Source organism: Spermophilus citellus (genome assembly GCF_964194105.1).
Source record: "Spermophilus citellus genome assembly, chromosome: 13".
NCBI classification, from domain to species: domain Eukaryota; kingdom Metazoa; phylum Chordata; class Mammalia; order Rodentia; family Sciuridae; genus Spermophilus; species Spermophilus citellus.
The window spans coordinates 63,915,277-63,935,483 of record NC_138193.1 but is presented as its reverse complement, the minus strand read 5'-3'; the positions used below and the strand labels follow the sequence as shown (position 1 = coordinate 63,935,483).

At 31.9% G+C, this 20,207-nt stretch overlaps 1 protein-coding gene across 8 annotated transcripts in view; it reads left to right on the top strand.

Moving 5' to 3' along the window:
• EHBP1 (EH domain binding protein 1) overlaps window positions 1-20,207 on the top strand; it is a 310,375-nt gene that overhangs the window by 137,155 nt on the left and 153,013 nt on the right. For 5 of the 8 annotated variants that reach the window (XM_081264220.1, XM_081264222.1, XM_081264221.1 and 2 more), the window contains exons 8-12: window positions 1,261-1,365; window positions 1,917-2,039; window positions 6,017-6,242; window positions 15,772-15,958; window positions 16,895-16,951. In XM_081264220.1, the coding sequence (XP_081120346.1) occupies window positions 1,261-1,365; window positions 1,917-2,039; window positions 6,017-6,242; window positions 15,772-15,958; window positions 16,895-16,951 (698 nt within the window). The remainder of the gene's footprint in view (window positions 1-1,260; window positions 1,366-1,916; window positions 2,040-6,016; window positions 6,243-15,771; window positions 15,959-16,894; window positions 16,952-20,207) is intronic. The other 3 variants (XM_081264224.1, XM_081264223.1, XM_081264225.1) reach the window with 3 other exon arrangements.

Sequence of the window (20,207 nt, the reverse complement as noted above, 5' to 3'; positions counted from 1 at the left end):
TATCAACCTTTTATATATATTTTTGCTTAAATATCTAGAACATATTTCTGACAGCCTAATAGTCTTGGAGTCATTTACTAAAGTCTGTTTCAATATTGTCTCTTTATAGAATGTAAATTCTTTGAGGATAATAGCATGTTTGGTTTTTTTTTTTTTTTTTTTCATCCTTATGTTCCAAGCAGAAAGCTTGGCACAAACTGATAAATAAATATTTGTTCAACAAGTGAATACATGAAGGCAGTATATTACAAACGTATATTCTTTGATTTGGTTCAAATAAAGTTTAACATGTGTACTTAGATCTACAATGTTAGAGAACCGTAGTGTTAATGTCAAATTTACAAGTGTTTTCTATTTCTAATCGTTTTCTTTCTTTCCTACTGAATGATCTGGATCTGTTTGGTTTATCCTCATATCTAAGTTACTTCTATACTAGTAGTTAACTTTGGAAGCATCAAGGATTAACTAATGTATTCTAAGTATGCTATCTAGAATACTAAGGCATTTATTCTTTTGTTTACAAGTTATCTAATTTTTACCCAGTGAATGATAGTTTCACATAGTCAGAGTTATTCAAAATATATATGACTCATTTAAAACATTTTTATACACAAAATGAATTGTTTTATTTAAATTTGTTCTCTATCTTTGTCTTTTTGTTCTCTTATTGACTAAATTATAAAATTCTTAAATCAGATACTTAGAATTGACTTAAAAGAACAAATTCTCTACAAAACAGGAGTAGAAACAGTAACTATTGCTTGCTTTTATTGTTTTAGTGCTGATTTTTCAATTCTAGAGCAAGAATGATTGCATATTATATACATGACTCATGTATATATATTCTTTAAACCTTTAAGTTTAAATTTAGAATATCTGAAGCAAATGGTGAATATCAGGATTTTTAAAATTTTTTGTTTCTGATGTATATGTTTAGAGCAGAATGTTTTTACAAATACAAAAAATATGATTGCTGAAAGTCAATGTCAACTCTTGGGTTATTTATTTTTGTGTCTGTTAACATAGTTAATATATTACTAATACAAATTTTAACAATAAAATGCTTTTTATTTTAAAATGTGAGTACAATGTAACATTCAATTGATTATATCTGTTATAGTTCATCAAAATAACATCTCTGAATGTATTCTATTGATTAACCAAACATCTCCTCTGTCTTTTTGAGTAACAGCATGCTTCTACTGCTGTTTAATTAAATGACCTTACCTTACATTTGTCTTGACTGGCTTCTGTTTACAGAAATTGTAAACCAGTTGAATGCTCTGAGCAGCTTAGATGAAGATCAAGATGACTGCATAAAGCAAGCAAATATGCCTTCAGCTAAATCAGCCAGTTCCTCTGAAGGTCTAAGAGCTTTCCTCCTTTCTTTCTGCTTCTGATTGCCTGTATTTACTGTGACTTGCTACATCTTGACTTCTGTCTGAACTTAGCTGTCAGTTTTGTCTTTTTGCTTTTTTTTTTTTTAATGTTTTCTTTGGTAATTTGTAGTGTATCAACAGCCAACAAGATAACAAAATTTATCATCTTTAGCAAAGTATTATATCAGAATGCTTAATAATGATTTAAAAACATACTTGATGATATGACAATATTTCAGTGAGCTTATATATTATAAAAACCTTTATCAGCACTTTTTAATTTGAATCAAATTCAACTCAAATGAAAGTTTCTTTAGTTCATTATCTGATAAATTTTCAAGTTAATACCTGTTTTTATTTTGAAATGTTGGTATACTACAAAATGCTTGAATGGCATTCTGCCATTGTTAAAATGCTGTATCTCATTTTTGCAGGTATTATTAATGTGAATTTTTAAAATTTGAAATGTTTCATGAATGATCAATAATTAGACTTTACCATAATTATAGTGAGCTAACATATATGCTTATTTTTCAGAGCTTATCAACAAACTTAACTTTTTGGATGAAGCAGAAAAGGACCTGGTGACTGTGAATTCAAATCCATTTGATGATCCTGATGCAGTAGATTTAAATCCATTTGGAGATCCTGACTCAGAAGGTAGGAAGTCTTTCTATACTTTTACAGTCTTTGTATAGTCAAGTTTTCATGAACTATAAATAAGGGCAGGGAAAGATTTTCTTAAAAGACTCAAAAGGTGATTTTTTGATTAAATAATATTGTGTTCAATACCATTTGCAGTTGATCGTTAATTCTAGGTAGTCTCCATTGAATTGTTTTTAAATAAAAACTAATAAAGCCTTACCTAGATATTTGCATATGGCTTATTTTTAGTTCTTATTTGGTTAAACAGTTAGTAAAAGTCTAATGTTATAGATAATAGTTTTTTACCTAGCGGACATATAGTCATTTGTTAGGCATACCAAGTGAGGTCAGGTTGTGGGGAATTCTGATAGTCAGATAATAGAGGTAAATCCTCTATACCACTCTTCCACCCTCGTGTTCAGAGCATCTGAACATTTAGCTACTCCTAACTAACTCATGCCTTTGGTTGAAAAATTACATTTAATAGAGTGAGTTATGTATGTGATGGCATGGAGCAAAGAAAGTTAAAAAACACTGCCGTCATATATACATCATACTTATAAAGAGTAAAATCAGGGGTCCCCACTGCTGCCACCAGTCTCTTTTCTTATCAAAACTTCTATTTAAGAGTTTTGAACTCTTCAAGCTTGGATAAGGACTGTTGAAGAAGTGAGACCTCTGTTAATTAAACTCTTTGCTTGAAGTAAATGCAAGAATGATTAACCACTATTTACATCTTTTTGATTGCTCTTATGAAATCTTCATGAGCTTTAAAGAATTTTTCTACTGCTTATCATGATGAAAATGAGTTCAGCTTCAGGATTCACTCTGTTAGAGCAATATCGTTTCATAATTCTTTCCTTCTCTTCCTTTACCTTTTCTCTTCTTTCTAGCTTCCATATTAATAAGATTTTTGTGGACTATGTATTATGAACATATTTTAAATCTTAATAAAGATAAATTTTAAAGATTAAATTAGGACACTGAGGCTCAGAGGAGTGAAGTGATTTTAATTTGAGGGAAATGTACTTGGAAATTAGAACTAAGATTCCCAAACAAGCATCATCTTTTGACCACAAAGCTTCTTTCATGGTTGCATGTTATAGTGCATACATCTGAGTACTGTGTTAAAAAGATAAAATTACGAAAATATTTTGAAACATCAGTATTTGAACTTTCCATTTCAAAATCAAATATGCTTTCTAAATATATGTGGATCTGTTTTCTGAAATAGAAAGTAGCTTCAGAAAACACATAAGATTTTTATTTCTGTTTAGACAAAGCAAACCAATCTGATTCAATATTTTTAATTATGCTTACAGAGCTAAGAAAACATGTAGCAATCACTGTTTTCTTTAAACATATGCCTATGTCGTTGGAATAAGTACTTAGTACTTTCTTTTAGAAAAATATTTTCCTAGAAATAATTTATTTTTTTTCATCAATTAAAAACTTTCATCTTCAAGTAACCAAAATATTTGGGGAAGAAAAAAATGTATTATAGTTCTGTTTTTAGTTAGTTTGTTTTGGGCTTTATGGCTGAACTTCATGTATATTCATTTTATGTCTTACATCCTCAGTTCTCCTTATATTTATGTATGTCAGTGACCCTTTTAGAAAGTCATTAAATGTATTTGTTAACTTTTATATGAAATAATCTTAAACTTGCCCTCCTTTGTTACTTGTACTGTCATCTTCAAATCTTGTTCTGTAGTTTCTATACTTTCTTTTGTAACAAAAAAAATGATGATTTACTTGGATCAATTTTTGCAGTCGTTTTCCTGAAAGTAGAAGTAAACAGTTTGTTTCCATTGACAAGTTTTGTCAGCTTTTAAGCATTTGAGCCCTGATATTTGATAATAAAAAAATTGAATAGGCAAAATTGCATATTCTCTTCCCCTATGGAAAACAGAAAATGCTCCATTTACATTACTATGAAGATTTTAATGATGTTTGAATATTATGATGGTATTACAAAAAATAACAGTTATTGAATCTTTTTAATGTAGTCAATTTTTAACTCATTTTAGTATTAATTTATTATGATTTTAAATCAATAATATGATTTTATGAAATCTTTTATACTTTATAATAGGTTCTACATGGTATACAGAATTTCAGTTGAGGGTTTTTCTTTTATTTTTCTTCAATAGAACGATAAAATAAAATTTCTGGACTAATGTCTAAAATATAAGTTGTTTCACTTTAAAATATAAAAGTCACTAGGGTAGGCATGATGGCATCTGCATGTAATCTCAACTATGTGGGAGGCTGAAGCAGGAAGATCACTGAAGACCAGGAATTTGAGAGTAGCCTAGGCAGCATAGAAAGACCCTGTTTCAAATCAGTCAATCAAAAATCATTAATATATGTCAATCATAAATGTTTCTGTAATAATCAGAGTAAGTTGCTTGAAGTATCACTTAGGAAATAATTGTGATTTTTCTTGAATTCAATGGCCAGTTTTTTGCTTTTTACTAAAATATTTTGTTGGAGTTGCCTGGCATAATTAAAATTAGTTTTAGTGTACTATGATTATTGGCTTTCTGAAACTTTTCTCCAATATGGAAAAATATGTATGTATTTAGGCCATACTGGGGATTGAACCCAGGGTCTTTCACATGCTAAGCAAGCACTCTACCACTGAGCTACCTTGCCAACCCTTTTTATTTTGAGGCCAAGACTTACTTAGTTGCTCAGGCAGGACTTAAACTTTTGATAATCCTGCCTCAGCCTCTCAAATAGCTGGGACCATTTATTTTTGTCAACAAAACCTATATGCAAATTTGTTTTCAAATTGAAAATTTAAATAATAAAATATTGAAGGATTTAGTGTGATGCATCTATCACCTTACCAGTATGATTTTAATACAACTTTAATTCAACCTGAGGATCCTTATGTTATTCTTATTAGAATATTAATTGGATTCATATTTTAAAAATTATTTAATTAAAAGCTCTAAAGGTTAAGAATGGGGTCTGGTAATATAGAATGGGAGAGTATGTGCTTAGTGTGTTCAAGGCCCTGGTTCAATCCCTAGCACCCACAGCGGGGGGGAAAAAAGATTTAAAGTTTTGTAGCATACAGAACTTTCAAAAAAGAAGTCCAGGGATACATGTATGTATTTTTTATATAGTCTAGAATGAATTTCTGGATACCTAAATATTCTGGTATAATTACCAAGGCCCTTTTAAAATTTAATCCATTTTATATTCTTTTAAACAAATTTATTACGTTGCAGTTTGTGATGATAAGCTAGTATAGTGAGATAAATAATATTGCACTGATAAGAAGTTGAAAATTTCCAAAATTGAGGTACCATAATTCTGATACTATTAGAGACTCTGATGACTGTCATGAAACATTAACTATCCAGAGATGTCGTTTTTTTGTGAACACCATTCCTAGAGAGGTAGACAGAGATCTTAAATATTACATTTTCTAAACTTCAGAATTCCTTAACATCTCTAAAAGGAATTTCTTGTTTCATTATTGTTTTGTGCTCTGAGAGCTCTATAATTTATTAATTCAAGATTCCAGTCTTTGAAAACACGTTAAAGCCAGGTGCAGTGGTACATGCCTATAATTCTAGCAGCTTTGGGAGGCTGAGGAAGGAGGATCTTGAGTTCAAAGCCAGCCTCAGCAACTTAGCAAGATCTTGTCTCAAAATTAAAAAGTAAAAAGAACTGGAGATTAAATTAATTAATTATTCAGTGGTTAAATGCCTCTGGGTTCAATTCCTGGTGCAAAAAAGAAAAGAAAGAAAGAACATTAAAAATATCATGTAGGGGCTGGGATTGTGGCTCACTGGTAGAGTGTTTGCCTAGCACATGTGAGGTACTTGGTTCAATCCTCAGCACCACACTAATAGGTAAATAAATAAATAAATAAATAAATAAATAAGTGTATTATGTTTATCTACAACTAAAATTTTTTTAAATAGCATGTAAATATCATATGTTCTTAGTTTACTTCATCTCTTGTTTTATAGAACCAGTTACTGAAACAGCTTCGCCTAAAAAAACAGAAGAATCTTTTCATAATAACAGTTATAATCCCTTTAAAGATGTACAATATTTGAACCCATTTGATGAGCCAGAAACTTTTGTAACTATAAAGGATTCTCCTCCCCCGTCTACAAAACGAAAAAATATAAGACCTGTGGACATGAGCAAGTACCTCTATGCTGATAGTTCTAAAACTGAAGGATTGGATGAGTAAGTATATTTCATTTTGCTATTACCACAGTTCAGTTTCTATAGTAATTAAAGAGATCCTTTTGTAATGTAAATTTGGATAGGTAAAAATGTATTTTATAAATTTAATATGTATTTTATAAATACATATAAATTTCTGTGTAGCTCATTCCTGATCTGAATTTTTATAGTCTTAACCCTTATTCTCTGACCCTCTTCCATATGATTATGTGAGTACTCTAAACTAACAAATGAGGGAGATGTGTTCCTGGAATCTCTTGTTGAAATTTTAATTGTATCATCTCATAGAAATCATATTACAAATGGTAGGTAGGTTTTTTATCGAATAGTGTAAGCATTACACTTGAATGTTATATTATAGTTTTGCTGTGGGATCCAAATTAGTCATTTATGATATTAATTTGATGAGAAGACTTTTTCAAGTGCCAAACATTGAAAGACTTTTTCAAGATCCTAACATTGATAAATCAGGTCTTATTATAAGCTTCAGATGAATAGGCAGTATGATTAACACTGCCGTATTGCTCAAATATAGATTGGGGATAAAAAGGCAATATATTCACATTGTGATCTAGAGTTGCACAGTGCACAATCTGTTTGACTGTAGACCATGACCATGAGTATATTTAAAAAGTGACAACAAGCCAGACATGGTGTTTCATGCCTGTAATCCTAGTGGCTTGAGAGACTGAGCAAGAGGATAGCAAGTTCAAAGCCAGCCTCAGCAACTTAGTGAGGCCCTAAGTAACTTAGTGAGACCCTGTCTTGAAATGAAAAAATAAAAAGGGCTGGTGATACAGCTCAGTAGTTCAGCACCTTTGTATTCAATCCCTGGATCCCTGGTACAAAAAAAAAAAAAAAAAAGACAACAAAACTTCAAATTCTAGCAATAATGGAATAACACAGACTAGATGTACCTCTTGTCTTAAACAACTAAAAAATGGAATAAACTATGTGAAGTACTGGTTTTCAGACATTGGGCATAAACTGGATGGTAACAGGGAGTTCTGAGAGAATAGAAACAAAGATGATGAGCCCTATAGTTGTCCAGTCTTACTTATGGAGTAATCTCCCTGAATTGGAGAGACAGAATTTGGTCTTTGAGGATTATAGAGTGGCTAAAATATGTGGACAGAGTACCAGAGAGGAGAGAACTACTTACAGAATTTCACAGATCTATAGAAGATTTTTGAGTCTTTAGCTGAGTATTGATCAGAAAAAAATTACCAAGGACAAAGAAACAGACATAATAATCCCTGGAGTCCACCTAAGACCACGAATAGTTTGTGTTTCCATTACCCAGGGGAGAAGACAGCACATGGAGCATCAATTAGAGTCCTCAGCAGGATATTGCCTCAATGGTAGGACCAAATTAGCCTCAGTACAAAGACTTTTCTGGACCTGCCTGACAAGCTTAAAGACAAGGTTCAAAAGATCAAAGTAATTCTAAGTAATTTAACTGCATCCCACACAAAGCTCAAAATATTTAAGGGAGTGTGTGTGTGTGTGTGTGTGTGTGTGTGTGTAAATTTAAAACACAATTCACAAAGACAATAAAAAATTAGTAGGCATGTATAAAAAGCAGGAAAATCTGACCCATAATGAGAAGCAAAGTTTATCATTAACTGTGGATGCAGAAGTGGGACAAGTGATGGAACTATTAAGTAAGCATAAATATATTCCAAATATTTAAGAAGGTGGAGGAAAACAGAGAGCATGGGTGATATTTTAAAAATTCAAATTGAATTCATAGAAATGAGAAATACAAAGTCTGAGATGAAAAATACTCTGTATGGGATTAATCCCGTGTTACATACAGAAGACAGAAATATTAGTGAAACTAATGACATAGGAATAGAAACCACCCAGAATGAAACATATGGGAAAGAAAAATGAATAGAGGATTGGTAAGCTGTGGGACAACTTCAAGTGGCGTAACTTGTATAATTGAAATTCTAGAAAGAGAGGAGAGAAAGGGAAATAGAAAAAATATTTGACAAATTTGAAAAATATTGGCCAAAGGATTTTAGAAATTAAAAAATAGATGCACCTATTAGGTCCAAGAAACCTAATGAACCCCAAGCACAAGAAACATGAAGAAAATCATAGGAAGGTTTCTCAACAAAAACAATCCAAATTATAAGCCAGCAGGGTAACATTTTTAAAGTTCTGAAAGAAAACATCAAAAACTTGTCAACACAAATTTCTATTTCCAGTCAAGAAAAGAGGGCATGAAAATGGGTAAGCAAAATAATGGACTTTTCCATATATCTAAAAGCTGAATGAATTCTTTATTATCTGGTTTGCTTTGCATATATATATATATATATATATATATATATATATATATATATATTTAAGGCAAAAAAAGTCTTTTATGCATGAGGAAAATGACAAAGGAATGAAGACACAGGAAATGGCAAGTGTGTGTATAAAATGTTTGTCTTATTTTAAAAGATTTTTGTTTTAAAAAGATAATTGTTTTAAGCCTTAAATAATAATGTATGCTAAGTTTTATAATATGTAAAAGTAAAGTATGATAGTATAACAGTTGTAAAAACTGAGTGGGGAAATTAAAGGATACTGCTTTAAGCTTCTCATATATAAGATTACTTGAAAACAAACTTTTTTCACAGATAACTTAAATTTTTTATGTAGAAAATCATAAGAGTCTCCAAAAAAGCTTCTGGAACTGAAAACTAAATTTAATAGGGTTATAGATACAAGATTAATGTACAAATTTAATTTTTTCTCTGTAGTGATATTGAACAATCAAAAAGGGACATTTTAAATTAAAAAAAAATAACAATTAGAATTTTTTTTAAAAGATACACTTAAAGGGTCTAGGGTATAGCTTAGTGGTGGAGGTCCTGGGTTCAACCCCCCGCATCAAAAAAAGAAAGGTACAAAAGTATCCTCTAAAAATCAGGAATACATTTGAAGGTGGACAATTACTATACAATGAAAACAGCAAAACATTGCTGAGCAAAATTCTATGACCATGTATTCAAAGGTATGAGTTCTTTTCATTTGATCTGAGATTCAATGATGTATTGGATTATATGGCCATACAAAACAAGCAGGAAAGAGAGAGGCGGAAGATGCGGGTAGAAAGAGAAAAATTATTAAGGGAATTGGCTTACATGATCATGGAGACTAAGACATCCCAATACAGATCATCATTTGCAGGCTAGAGACTTGGGGGTGCCTATAACATGACTCAGTGTAAGTCTAAAAGCCTGATAACCTGGGAGACCACTAGTGTAGGTCCTGGAGTTCAAAGTCCATAGAACCTGGTGCTCTGATGCCAAGGCCAGGAGAAGAATGTTTCCCAGCTGCAGAAAAGAGAAAGACCAATTTGCCTGTCTTGTTTTGTTTTATCCAGGCTTCTAACCAGTTGAATGGGCAATGATTAAGAGCACAGGGACTGTTGGACTTAGAAAAGAGATGATTTTAGGAAACTATAGTGACTAACTTCAAATATTTTATGACTTTTGTTTGAAAGAGTAAGGGAGTTGATTTATTTTCTATTGTTCTGGAACTATGTTTCTCGATCTTTTCCTACTTTACAATACTATGTAATGACTCTCACGTGTTTTACACGCCTCCCTGGGTATAGCTATGTTTTGGTAAAAGCTAAAAAAGTTCTAACCTCCATAAATACTTAGAATTACATTATTAATAATAATCTGATTCCAAACCCAGGTTGAGATCTCATTACTAATTAAAAACTGTATGGGGGTTTAAAAGTTGGCTCAACTCTTGCCAATGTTATTGTTTGTTTCCTTTGAAATAGCTAATGTGTAATAAATAAAATTTCTCATGGGTGGTGTAGGTGCTGAGTAATAGCCACACACCTAGAATATTTGAATGTAAATGTAAACTTTAAATATCTTTCAGTCATTCCAAGATGTATGAATATTACACAATATACACACACACCCTGCTCTCTCCTATTAACAAATTAAAGAGACAGCTAATGTTTGCTTAAACTTTTAAAATGCCTTAATAAAAACTAAAATCAGAATCAGTGGGTGTTTCCTTTTGACCATTCTTTTTTTTTTTTTTTTTTAACATGAAAGTCACAGTCTTTACAAGTTTCCCATGAATAAAGAGCCTGCTAAATTGCTCAATCATTTGCGGTTACTAGAGGGAGCCTATAAACAGCTATTTCTTTCTTTCTTTGGTTCTTTTTTTTTTTTTTTTAAGGAATACACACAGAAGTCCTAAAGATTTCACATCAGCTAATGTGCAAGTCCAGGAAGAATTTGGTTTGCATTACTTACTTATTTGGTATTCATATATCTCCAAAAGTTTATAGGTCCCATATCAGTGACAGAAATCGTCCAAAATTTATTCTTACTTCAATTATAACTTACAACTTTTTATCAAGTGAAAAGTTTCTGTGACTCATTTTCTATTATTAAACTGTTCCTGTATGCCCCAATATAGAATTTTCCACAAATAAACAGTACTGAGTATTTTGGTGTATAAAACATCTCCCATCAGTACCAAAAGAAAAATACATACCTTCCTTGCTCTTTAGCATCGGTTCTTTACACTTAGCAACTGTTTGGTTTCTCACTTTTCTTGGCTTTGGTAGACAGTTTGGCTATTCCAATTTAGTGAAAAGAAAACTGATAAAGCAATATTATATTAGAATTTTTAAGTAACTTTTGAGGACCCACATGTAGACATTTCTGATGTTGCTGTGTCAGTTTCTCAAGCCTCTCATGGAATTTTATTCAGAGAAGGTATATACTCATTTTAATAAATTTGAATTGTTTTTCCAAAGAAACAATAGACTTTCAAGATGAGAGGAAAAGACTACAGATTTCTCTTTGCCCTGGCTTCATAGTGTAATATTTCCAGTATGTTTTAGTTAATCCTGCTTCTAACCAACTTTAGTTTTACTTTCTGATTCCAAACCCAGGTTGAAATCTCATTACTAATTAAAAACTGTATGGGGGTTTCCTGGATGAATATCCAAACAATAAATAATATCATTTAAAATCATTCTATCCAACTTCTTTAATATAACATGAATTTTAAACTCACAGTGCATTAATGTTTTAACTAATATATCACTCAGGTTTACAGTTCAAAGATGAAAATAATTTATTTTTATTCAGAGCAATGTGGAAAGTCCTGAAATAGATTATTTAAATCATAAATGATCAACAAGATGTGGAAATTGTGTTAAATCCTTAAATTTCCTCATGTAAAGTACTGCTTAAGAATATAGTCATGGTCTAAGAAATACTTGATTAGCAAATTTTGTCATTGAACCAACATCCTAGAATGTACTTACACAAACAAAAATGGCCAAAATGGCACTAGCTGATATAATCCTATGAGACCACCATGTATAAGCAGTCCATTGTCAACCAAAATGTGTGTGATGCATGTATATTAAATGTATTTATCAGCAGTTATACCACTATTTTCATTTTGTAGAGAAAGTGGTATATTCACATAATACTTTATGTAGGCACTGTTCCTGTTCACTTGTTCTTAGCAGTACTTTTTTATAATGAGATATACATACTTTCTAAAACATTAAATTACACATTTAAAAATGTATACTGCAGGTGTTTTTGGTATATTTGCTGTGTCTTATGATCACCACTACTGCCTAATACCATAACATTTTTATCATTAACACAAGGAGTTCCATACCTCTTAGCAGTTAGTCCTAACTCCCCAGTTCCTCCATCCTCTGCGTTAATCTACTGTATTTATCTATGAATTTGACCATAGATATGGACATTTCGTGTAAATGGAAACATTTGCTGTTCATTCTTGAGTGGAATATTCATTTTTATTTAGGGCTTTCTGAATTATAAAGGGAAGGATCTGAAAACTCATAAAGGACTTTTATCCTTACTCTGATTTAGTAGCTAATCAGTGGTGGTGCCTAGCACACTATTGTCTCACAGGCAAATTATGGATGTATAAAGATAGTGATTTTCGTAGTCCTCCTGATGGCCAGGCACTGTCAAGGGCAGCTAAAGTTCCTGACACTTTTAATTTCAAGTAGCTTTCTTTGTTATGTCAAATTTCATTTTCAGTATGTCATAATATAAAAACATTGAGAATCACAGCTCTAATTCGTTCAAGAAAATGTCTGTTTTGGGCAGAGGATTAATAATGAGTTAATACAACTCAGTGATAGAGCACATACCCGTTATATACCAGGCCGTACATTCAGTCCCTAGCACTGCAAAAACAAGAACAAAACAAATGTCTATTTGGATTGTTTTTAAATAACATAAATGTTAGGAACCAACTTTGGAAATAGTTGATCTGGACTTCTTTTCTACTTGTGTTTATTTTCCCTATGCAAATAATTCAGTGGTTAGAGGGAGATATAGTGAGTAGAACTTGGCAGAGAAAGCATGAAGAAAAAGGTCAATATTTTGAGATACCTTGCTATACTTATGAGATAAGGTTATGGAAGTTTTATGCAAATTGAGTTGTATAAATTTATCTGTATAAAGTATACCAAAGAGTTGTCTGCTTAAAAGAATTCTGGGGGCTGGGATGTGGCTCAAGCGGTAGCACGCTCGCCTGGCATGCGTGCGGCCCGGGTTTGATCCTCAGCACCACATACAAACAAAGATGTTGTGTCCGCCGATAACTAAAAAAAAATAATAAAATAAAAGAATTCTGATTTATTTTCCCTGTTAAGCACATCTTTTTGTAATATAAGCAGTCTATACTCTAAAATAACTAGGTTTATCTTAAAACCATTCATGTCTACATAATAAATTAATAATAATGATTATTATAGGAGCTACCATCTTACAAAATAATATGGAAATTTGTTAATCAGAAATAATTATTTAAATTATCTTCCAAATAATTCATATAACTGAATTAATTCAGTTAGATTGACTTGGTTCTTCTCAGCTCTGAGGCATTTAATATTGGGAAGCAAGTTAGTTTTGAAACAAACAAAAAATAAAAATATTTCTCCCAAACTTTTGGAATTTACATTTTTTTATCCCATTTATTTACATTCATCTCCCTTCAAATTACTTTTAAGGCTTCAAAAATAACTGAACAAGGCTATTGAAAAAAATAGCAAGAAAACAAGATTATTGTGAGGATTGAATGGGTTAATACATGTGAAGCATTTAAAGCAGCATCTAGCATAGTATACTTACTAAATGTTAATTAATATTGGTAAGTCCTCCATTCTATAGTAAATGTGATAGCTTTTCTACTTCTTTTCAGAGAACATTTTCAGCTTCTTCTGAACAACTAGTTTTTTAACATTGTTCTTTACTTTGATTTCCCCAAGTTTTCTTATAGATAATAAGCATGGACATATAAATAAATACTTCAAATATATCTTAGTTACTAGACAAGAGTATTTAGGTTTGAAAAGGTAATTATATATATAAATATACACACACACAAATATTTATTTATTTATGCAAATATATAGATTTTCTGTTCTTTTTCTCTTGAAGGCAGAGTCATAAGAAGACAAAGAACAGCAAATAGATTTCTGTGTAGGTGCCAGGTCCAACTTAGTTAGGTTAATATTAAGTTAAAAGAAATTCTTAGACTTTATCCTAGCCCAGTGAAAACGAGTCACATGATATCAGTTATTGCCATGAGTATGAGAGTGATATCACAAGTGTGATATTTCTCTTTTCCAGTCTAGGTTTATTTGGTACCCAGAGCCTCATGTGACCTGATTGTTTAAATTCTTAGAGTTGTAGATAGATAGTTTTTGGTTCTAGGCAAGTCTGTAATATGGGACTCTAGAAAAACTATTTATTGGGGAAAATTGCAACAAGATACTAATAACTAGGATAATGGTTTATTACTGCCATAGGAAGAATAATCAGCATATATACCAGTTACTAATATTAATGGGTAACTAAAAAAAAAAAAAAACAATGTCCTTCTGCTTTATTAATAAGGCAGTTAACAAAGAAACTTTTCTGCCTGGACCTAGAGTCTAGGTAAGTAGGGAAGGAAGGGGAGCCTTCTCTGGGAATTTATAAGGACAGGCCCACATTATGTGGATTGACATTATGTTGGATTTGACATTATTTTGGCAAGACTGTCTAGAAACTCAATGTATAAAAAAATACAAAGTGGCTGCTAAGTACAAGCATAAAACACTTTGAAGAGAGACACTCCCAACTCAGACTACACAAGATTTCTTCAGAATAAGCCCTGAATTTATAATCTAAATTGTAAAACACACAAGGAGGGCTGGGGTTGTGGCTCAGCGGTGGAGTGTTCACCTAGCACATGCAAGGCCCCAGGTTTGATCCTCAGCACCACATATAAATAAACAAACAAACAAACAAACAAATAAATAAATGGTATTCAGCTACAACTAAAAAATAAATATTAAAAAAATTAAAATAAAATACACAAGGAAACAGTTTACCAAGAGAAAGAATCAGGAAACAAAAGAAATAGCAAGATTATATAAGTAATCTTGTAGTTATTATTCAAATAATGGACTTGTCAGATGGAGTTATGCAAAAAATATGTTTAAATTATTGAAATCTTTGTGTCCGAGGTATCTCATGTACAGATATATGAGGAAAGATAGTTATTGAAACTGAAAATTAATGGGGAATTGACTATTAGATACAGATGAAGAGAGAAAAAAATTATCTAGAATGTAGCACATAAAAAGTAAAGATTTATAAAAATATGGAGATATAGGTAGTTCAATATCTAGTAAGATTTTCTAAAGAAGACAATAGGAAGAATAGAGAAGAAGCTATCAAAGGGAGAATGATAATTTTTCAAACTGATAAAATATGAGTCTTCAGACACAGAGAATACAAGGAGTCTGAAAGAAAATAAATTAAAAGAAATCCACACCTAGACATACCATAGTTAAATTGCTCAAAACCAGAAATAAAGAGATCTTAATGTCAACCAGCTATAAAAATTACTAGAAAGAAGTAATATGAGGCTGACAGTGGGCTAATGATTTTCAAAGAACTGCGAAAGAATAACTGAAAAATATAACTCTGTCCAGCTAAATTTTCATTTAAGTGTGAGATTGAAAGATACTTTCAAAACCTGGGAGAATTTACTGATAATACTTTGCTGAATGAACCACTGAAAGATAGTTTCCTAAAGAGAAGAGAATTTGACACAAAAGCAGGGATTAAATTCAAGAAGAAAAAAAATGGGAGTGAAGCATAAAAAAAGAAAGTAAATCAACATTCTACATTTTATTTCCTCTTCCTAGACTATCAAGAATATATAGGATATCCTTTTTTGAAAATAATACATTTTCTAAGGTTCTGTTTTGTAGTAGTTGAAGCTGAGCATGACCTAGTATTTAACATCTTTTTAAAGTGGCAAATTTTATTTAAGTCTAGATAGAAATGGACCCAAAGATTAATAGCCATTGTTCTGATTGTAAGACTTTCTGGTTTGGGTTTATTTGCACGAAACATTATAGTTTTCAGTACATATTTAATTATTTTAGTTGGTAATAATTTGAGAGACATTTAACAATAATTCTGATTTCATTTAGATCAAATCCTTTTTATGAGCCTAAACCAACTTCTCCAAATAATTTGGTAAATTCATTTCAAGAACTGGAAACTGAAAGAAGAGTGAAACGAAGGGCCCCACCTCCACCAGTTCTCTCACCAAAGACAGGAGGAGTAAATGAAAACACAGTTGTTTCTGCAGGAAGAGATCTCTCTACTTCTCCTAAGGTAGGATATTACTCTTAATACAGCATGTATTAATGTTTGCTCTTTTTCCTCCATGCAGTTGCAATTTGAATTAGCAAAAGTTACTGCTAGCTATTTTTGAAAATTTAAAAGTAAAATTTAAAAGTAAATCTATATTATACTATAATAAAATGTTTGCACAATTTAGTTATTGTGAATTGTGCTAGTATAAACATTGATGTGGCTGTGTCCCTGTAGTATGCTGTTTTTAAGTCCTTTGGGTATAGACCGAGGAGAGGGATAGCTGGGTCAAATGATGGTTCCATTCCCAATTTGCCCTTCAGTAGATGAATGGATTAAAAAAATGTGGCATATATACACAATGGAATATTACTCAGCAATAAAAGAGAATAAAATCATGGCATTTGTAGGTAAATGGATGGAGTTGGAGAAGATAATGCTAAGTGAAGTTAGCCAATCCCAAAAAACCAAATGCTGAATATTTTCTTTGATATAAGGAAGCTGATTCATAGTAGGATAGGGAGACTCTAGATAGGACAGAGGGGTGGGAGGGGAAGGGAGGGGGCATGGAGTAATTAATGATAGTTGAATGTGATGATCATTATTATTTAAAGTACATGTATGAAGACACAAATTGGTGTGAGTATACTATGTATACAACCAGAGAGATGAAAAATTGAGCTCTAAAGAATTGAAATGAATTTGCTGTTATATATAAATAAAAAATAAATTTTTTAAAAAAGGAAGAAAATATATGTTTGCATAACTATTCATTTATAGTACAGTTTGGATGGGATAGTTTGGGTTAATATATGTTTGTTTGTTTAAGACAGGGTTTTGCTATGTTGCTCAGACTGGTCTTGAATTTGTTGGTTTAAGCCATCTTCTTGCCTCAGCCTCCCAAGTGCTGGGACTACAAACATGTATGATCACACTAAGCCTTTTTTTTTTTTTTAGGTGTTTGGGTTTGAACCCAGGACCTCACATGTACTAAATACATACTCTATCACTGAGGTACAGCCCCCATCCTGAGATTTATTTTTAAAATGCTGCTTTGACATTAAAGGAAGAAGAGCATTATAATTATAGGATTGGTTCCTTAAAGGAAGGATATTCTGAAGCATCTAGGCAGAAGGCACAACTTATACTGATATAGAAGTTATTCTTTGACAAATGTATTATAAACATTAAGACTCAATGCAGAGAACTTTATTGAAGAATTTCAGTATTGCCACTTTAAGTCAAGTTTCAGTAGTTTCTCTTGGATAGGCAATTTTTTAGTTCATTTTGTGGCTTTTGTTAACTCAGTTCTGAACTAGTTGATTTTATTTATATGTATTTTTACTGTTTTAAAGGAAGAATGATTTTACTGAGGTCCTCATTCTGCCATTTTAGATGTCAATTTCCTTTGTTTTGAAACAGGGTTTGTTTTGTTTTTTAAACCTATGACTTTAGGAAGGATTTAAGGATAAATTATGTCATGCAGTTGGCTACAGAAAGGGATGAGGGGGTACTCTAAATGAAAGGAGCAAATGGTTGAAATATAAAGCAAAGGAGATGGCTAATTCTAATACCTATAGGAACAAAAGTATAGGCAGGTTCGGCACTAGTCAGAATCAGGAAGCTATTTAGGTTTCTTATCCATTCTGACCATCAAGAATACCTGTACCTGGGCTGGGGATGTGGCTCAAGTGGTAGTGCGCTCACCTGGCATGTGTGCGGCCCGGGTTCGATCCTCAGCACCACATACAAACAAAGATGTTGTGTCCGCCGAAAACTAAAAAATAAATATTAAAATTCTCTCTCTTTAAAAAAAAAAAAAAAGAATACCTGTACCTATTTTTTGTCTTCCTGAATCTCCAGACTCTTATTGCCTTCTGCCTGCCCCATCCCTCTTCTCTAGTCTCATTAACAGATTTGATCCACAAAACAACATGAGAAATATATACCGTTATCTCTGTCTTACATATGAGAAACTGAACCTCAGTTAAGTAATTTGCACAAAGTGATAAAAGTAATGATGACAGTGCTAGGAATAAAATTCGTCTTTTTCAAGCATAAAACACATGCTTTTCCCACTGTGTCATGATACCTCTACAGAGGTATTTCTGATTCCAAGTTGGAACTATAGTATAATTTTCTGTAGTAACATTATTTCCATGGTGATTAGATTCTCTGGTAGTGAAATATGTAATAGCTTTGTGTAATGTAAAAATATTACATTACTTTGAGAATGATGTTCCATTGCAGATATATTTTGGAATTAATTATGTTTATTGACAGATTTTTTATTGACATGCCTCACCTGGAAAATGTCTCACGATGCTCACAGAGAACAAAAACACAGTCAAATCCACAGTAACTTTTTTTGACTTGAAGTTAATTTGGATAGTAAGTTAAACACAGCTGAAAAAATAAATTTGTAAAACTAAGCTTAGCATGGTGGCACATACCAGTAGTCCCAGCTATTTGGGAGCCTTGCTTGAGCCCAGAAATTTGAGGCCAGCTTGGGCAACACAGCAAGTTCCCTATTTCTTAAAAAGCATAGAGTAGAATAAAGTAGAATAAAATAGAATAATTGCTAATACATTATTAAATGAAAAAAAAAGTATGTAATGAACATAGCCAGGTATCGTGGTGCATGCCTGTAATCCCAGCAACTCAGGAGACTGAGGCAGGAGGATCCCAACTTAGAAGCCAGCCTAGGCAATTTATCAAGCCCCTGTCTTACATGATAAAAAGGGCTGAGGTTATAGCTCAGCTTTCTACATTTATATAATGATATCTGAAGAGACATGTTAATTTTTAGAGCATAAGATTATTGGTGAGGAAATGGAGGGACATTTCTCTTTTCCCCCTTTTGACACATGTAGTATCAATTCTAAAATATATTTGAACATTTATACTGCAGGGCCCAGAGTAGAGCAAGGCAAGAGAGAGATCCACAGGGCATTTAAGAGGTGCTTCCTCTTGGGTTGGTGCAAGTGCAGATTCTACACTTAAAACACCCCAAGAGTGCATGCTCTCTGAAATCTTTGATTCCAGGCACTCTTTGACTCACCCTGGTGCACAAAAGGGGCATATCTGATGGACAAATGTGCAGTAGGAATAACTCACAGATCTTTGCAAATTTAAAGAACAAGCAACTACCTACCATAGAGAACTCCTCTAAGAATGTGCCTCTTGATTTTTCTCAGTGTGTAGTGAAAAAGAATAAAATGTGAAAAAAATTTTAAAACCCTGATTGAACTATTAGCTTTTAAAAACAGATTTATAGAGTAAATTTAAGTTTGCTTTTGAAAGGTAGATCCTTGATATCAACATATTCTAAAATAATTGAATTTTAAGGATTCTGTCATAGTTTTATAACTGAGGATTGAATACTATTTTTTTTTCTTTATGGAGACCAAATGTCCTTTCTTAGGAAAATAACCCAAATAAGGTAACTATTTATGTAACTAAATAAGGTAACTATTTAATGATAAAGAATGGCTTACAAATTTGACTTATTTGCCTAAATGCTTTATGAAGACTAAACAACAGAAAATGGCAAACTGGGTACTACTGTTGTATGTTAGCAGAACATTTTAGGATACATTATTGATGATAAATGTGGAAGTTGCAATACTCACTCTTCATGAGGAGGAGAAATCTATCTGAAGTATTTGAACAGATGTATACAAACTATATCATAACCCTTCTAAAATTCCATTACTAATAAACTTCACCCTATAAAAGTAAGAAACAAAACAAAAATGTAAAGACCTCTTCATCACAGTGCACGGTAAGTCTTGGACTGGGTTGAGGAAAGAAAGGCAATAAAACATAAAATTTAACATGTTCCTAACTTTTGGGGGCATACAAGTACAAATTCTATATTTGCACAAACCAGAGTTATTGTCTATAAATTTTGGCAATAGGTGCTGCATTCTTAAGAAGACATTCACTCTTACTATTATGCACAAACCCTAAAATGAGCACCTTTTTAGGTTTTACAAATAAGGAATTATTTTATTAGAAAATTGGTTGAAAAGGGAGACCAGTCTTTGCTATTAGAACAAATGTCCTTCTTTAAATACAACAGAAATGAAAGAAAATGTAAACAAAACAAAATAAAGATTTAATTTTCTTAGGGTGACTTGACCATCCATTCTGTTAATAAAAATGAAACAGGAGGCACTGTCACCAAAAATAATGATCTGAAAATGTTAATCATGGGTGAACCTAGATAAAGATAGGTAAACCATTGGGTTTTTATTGTATTGTACTT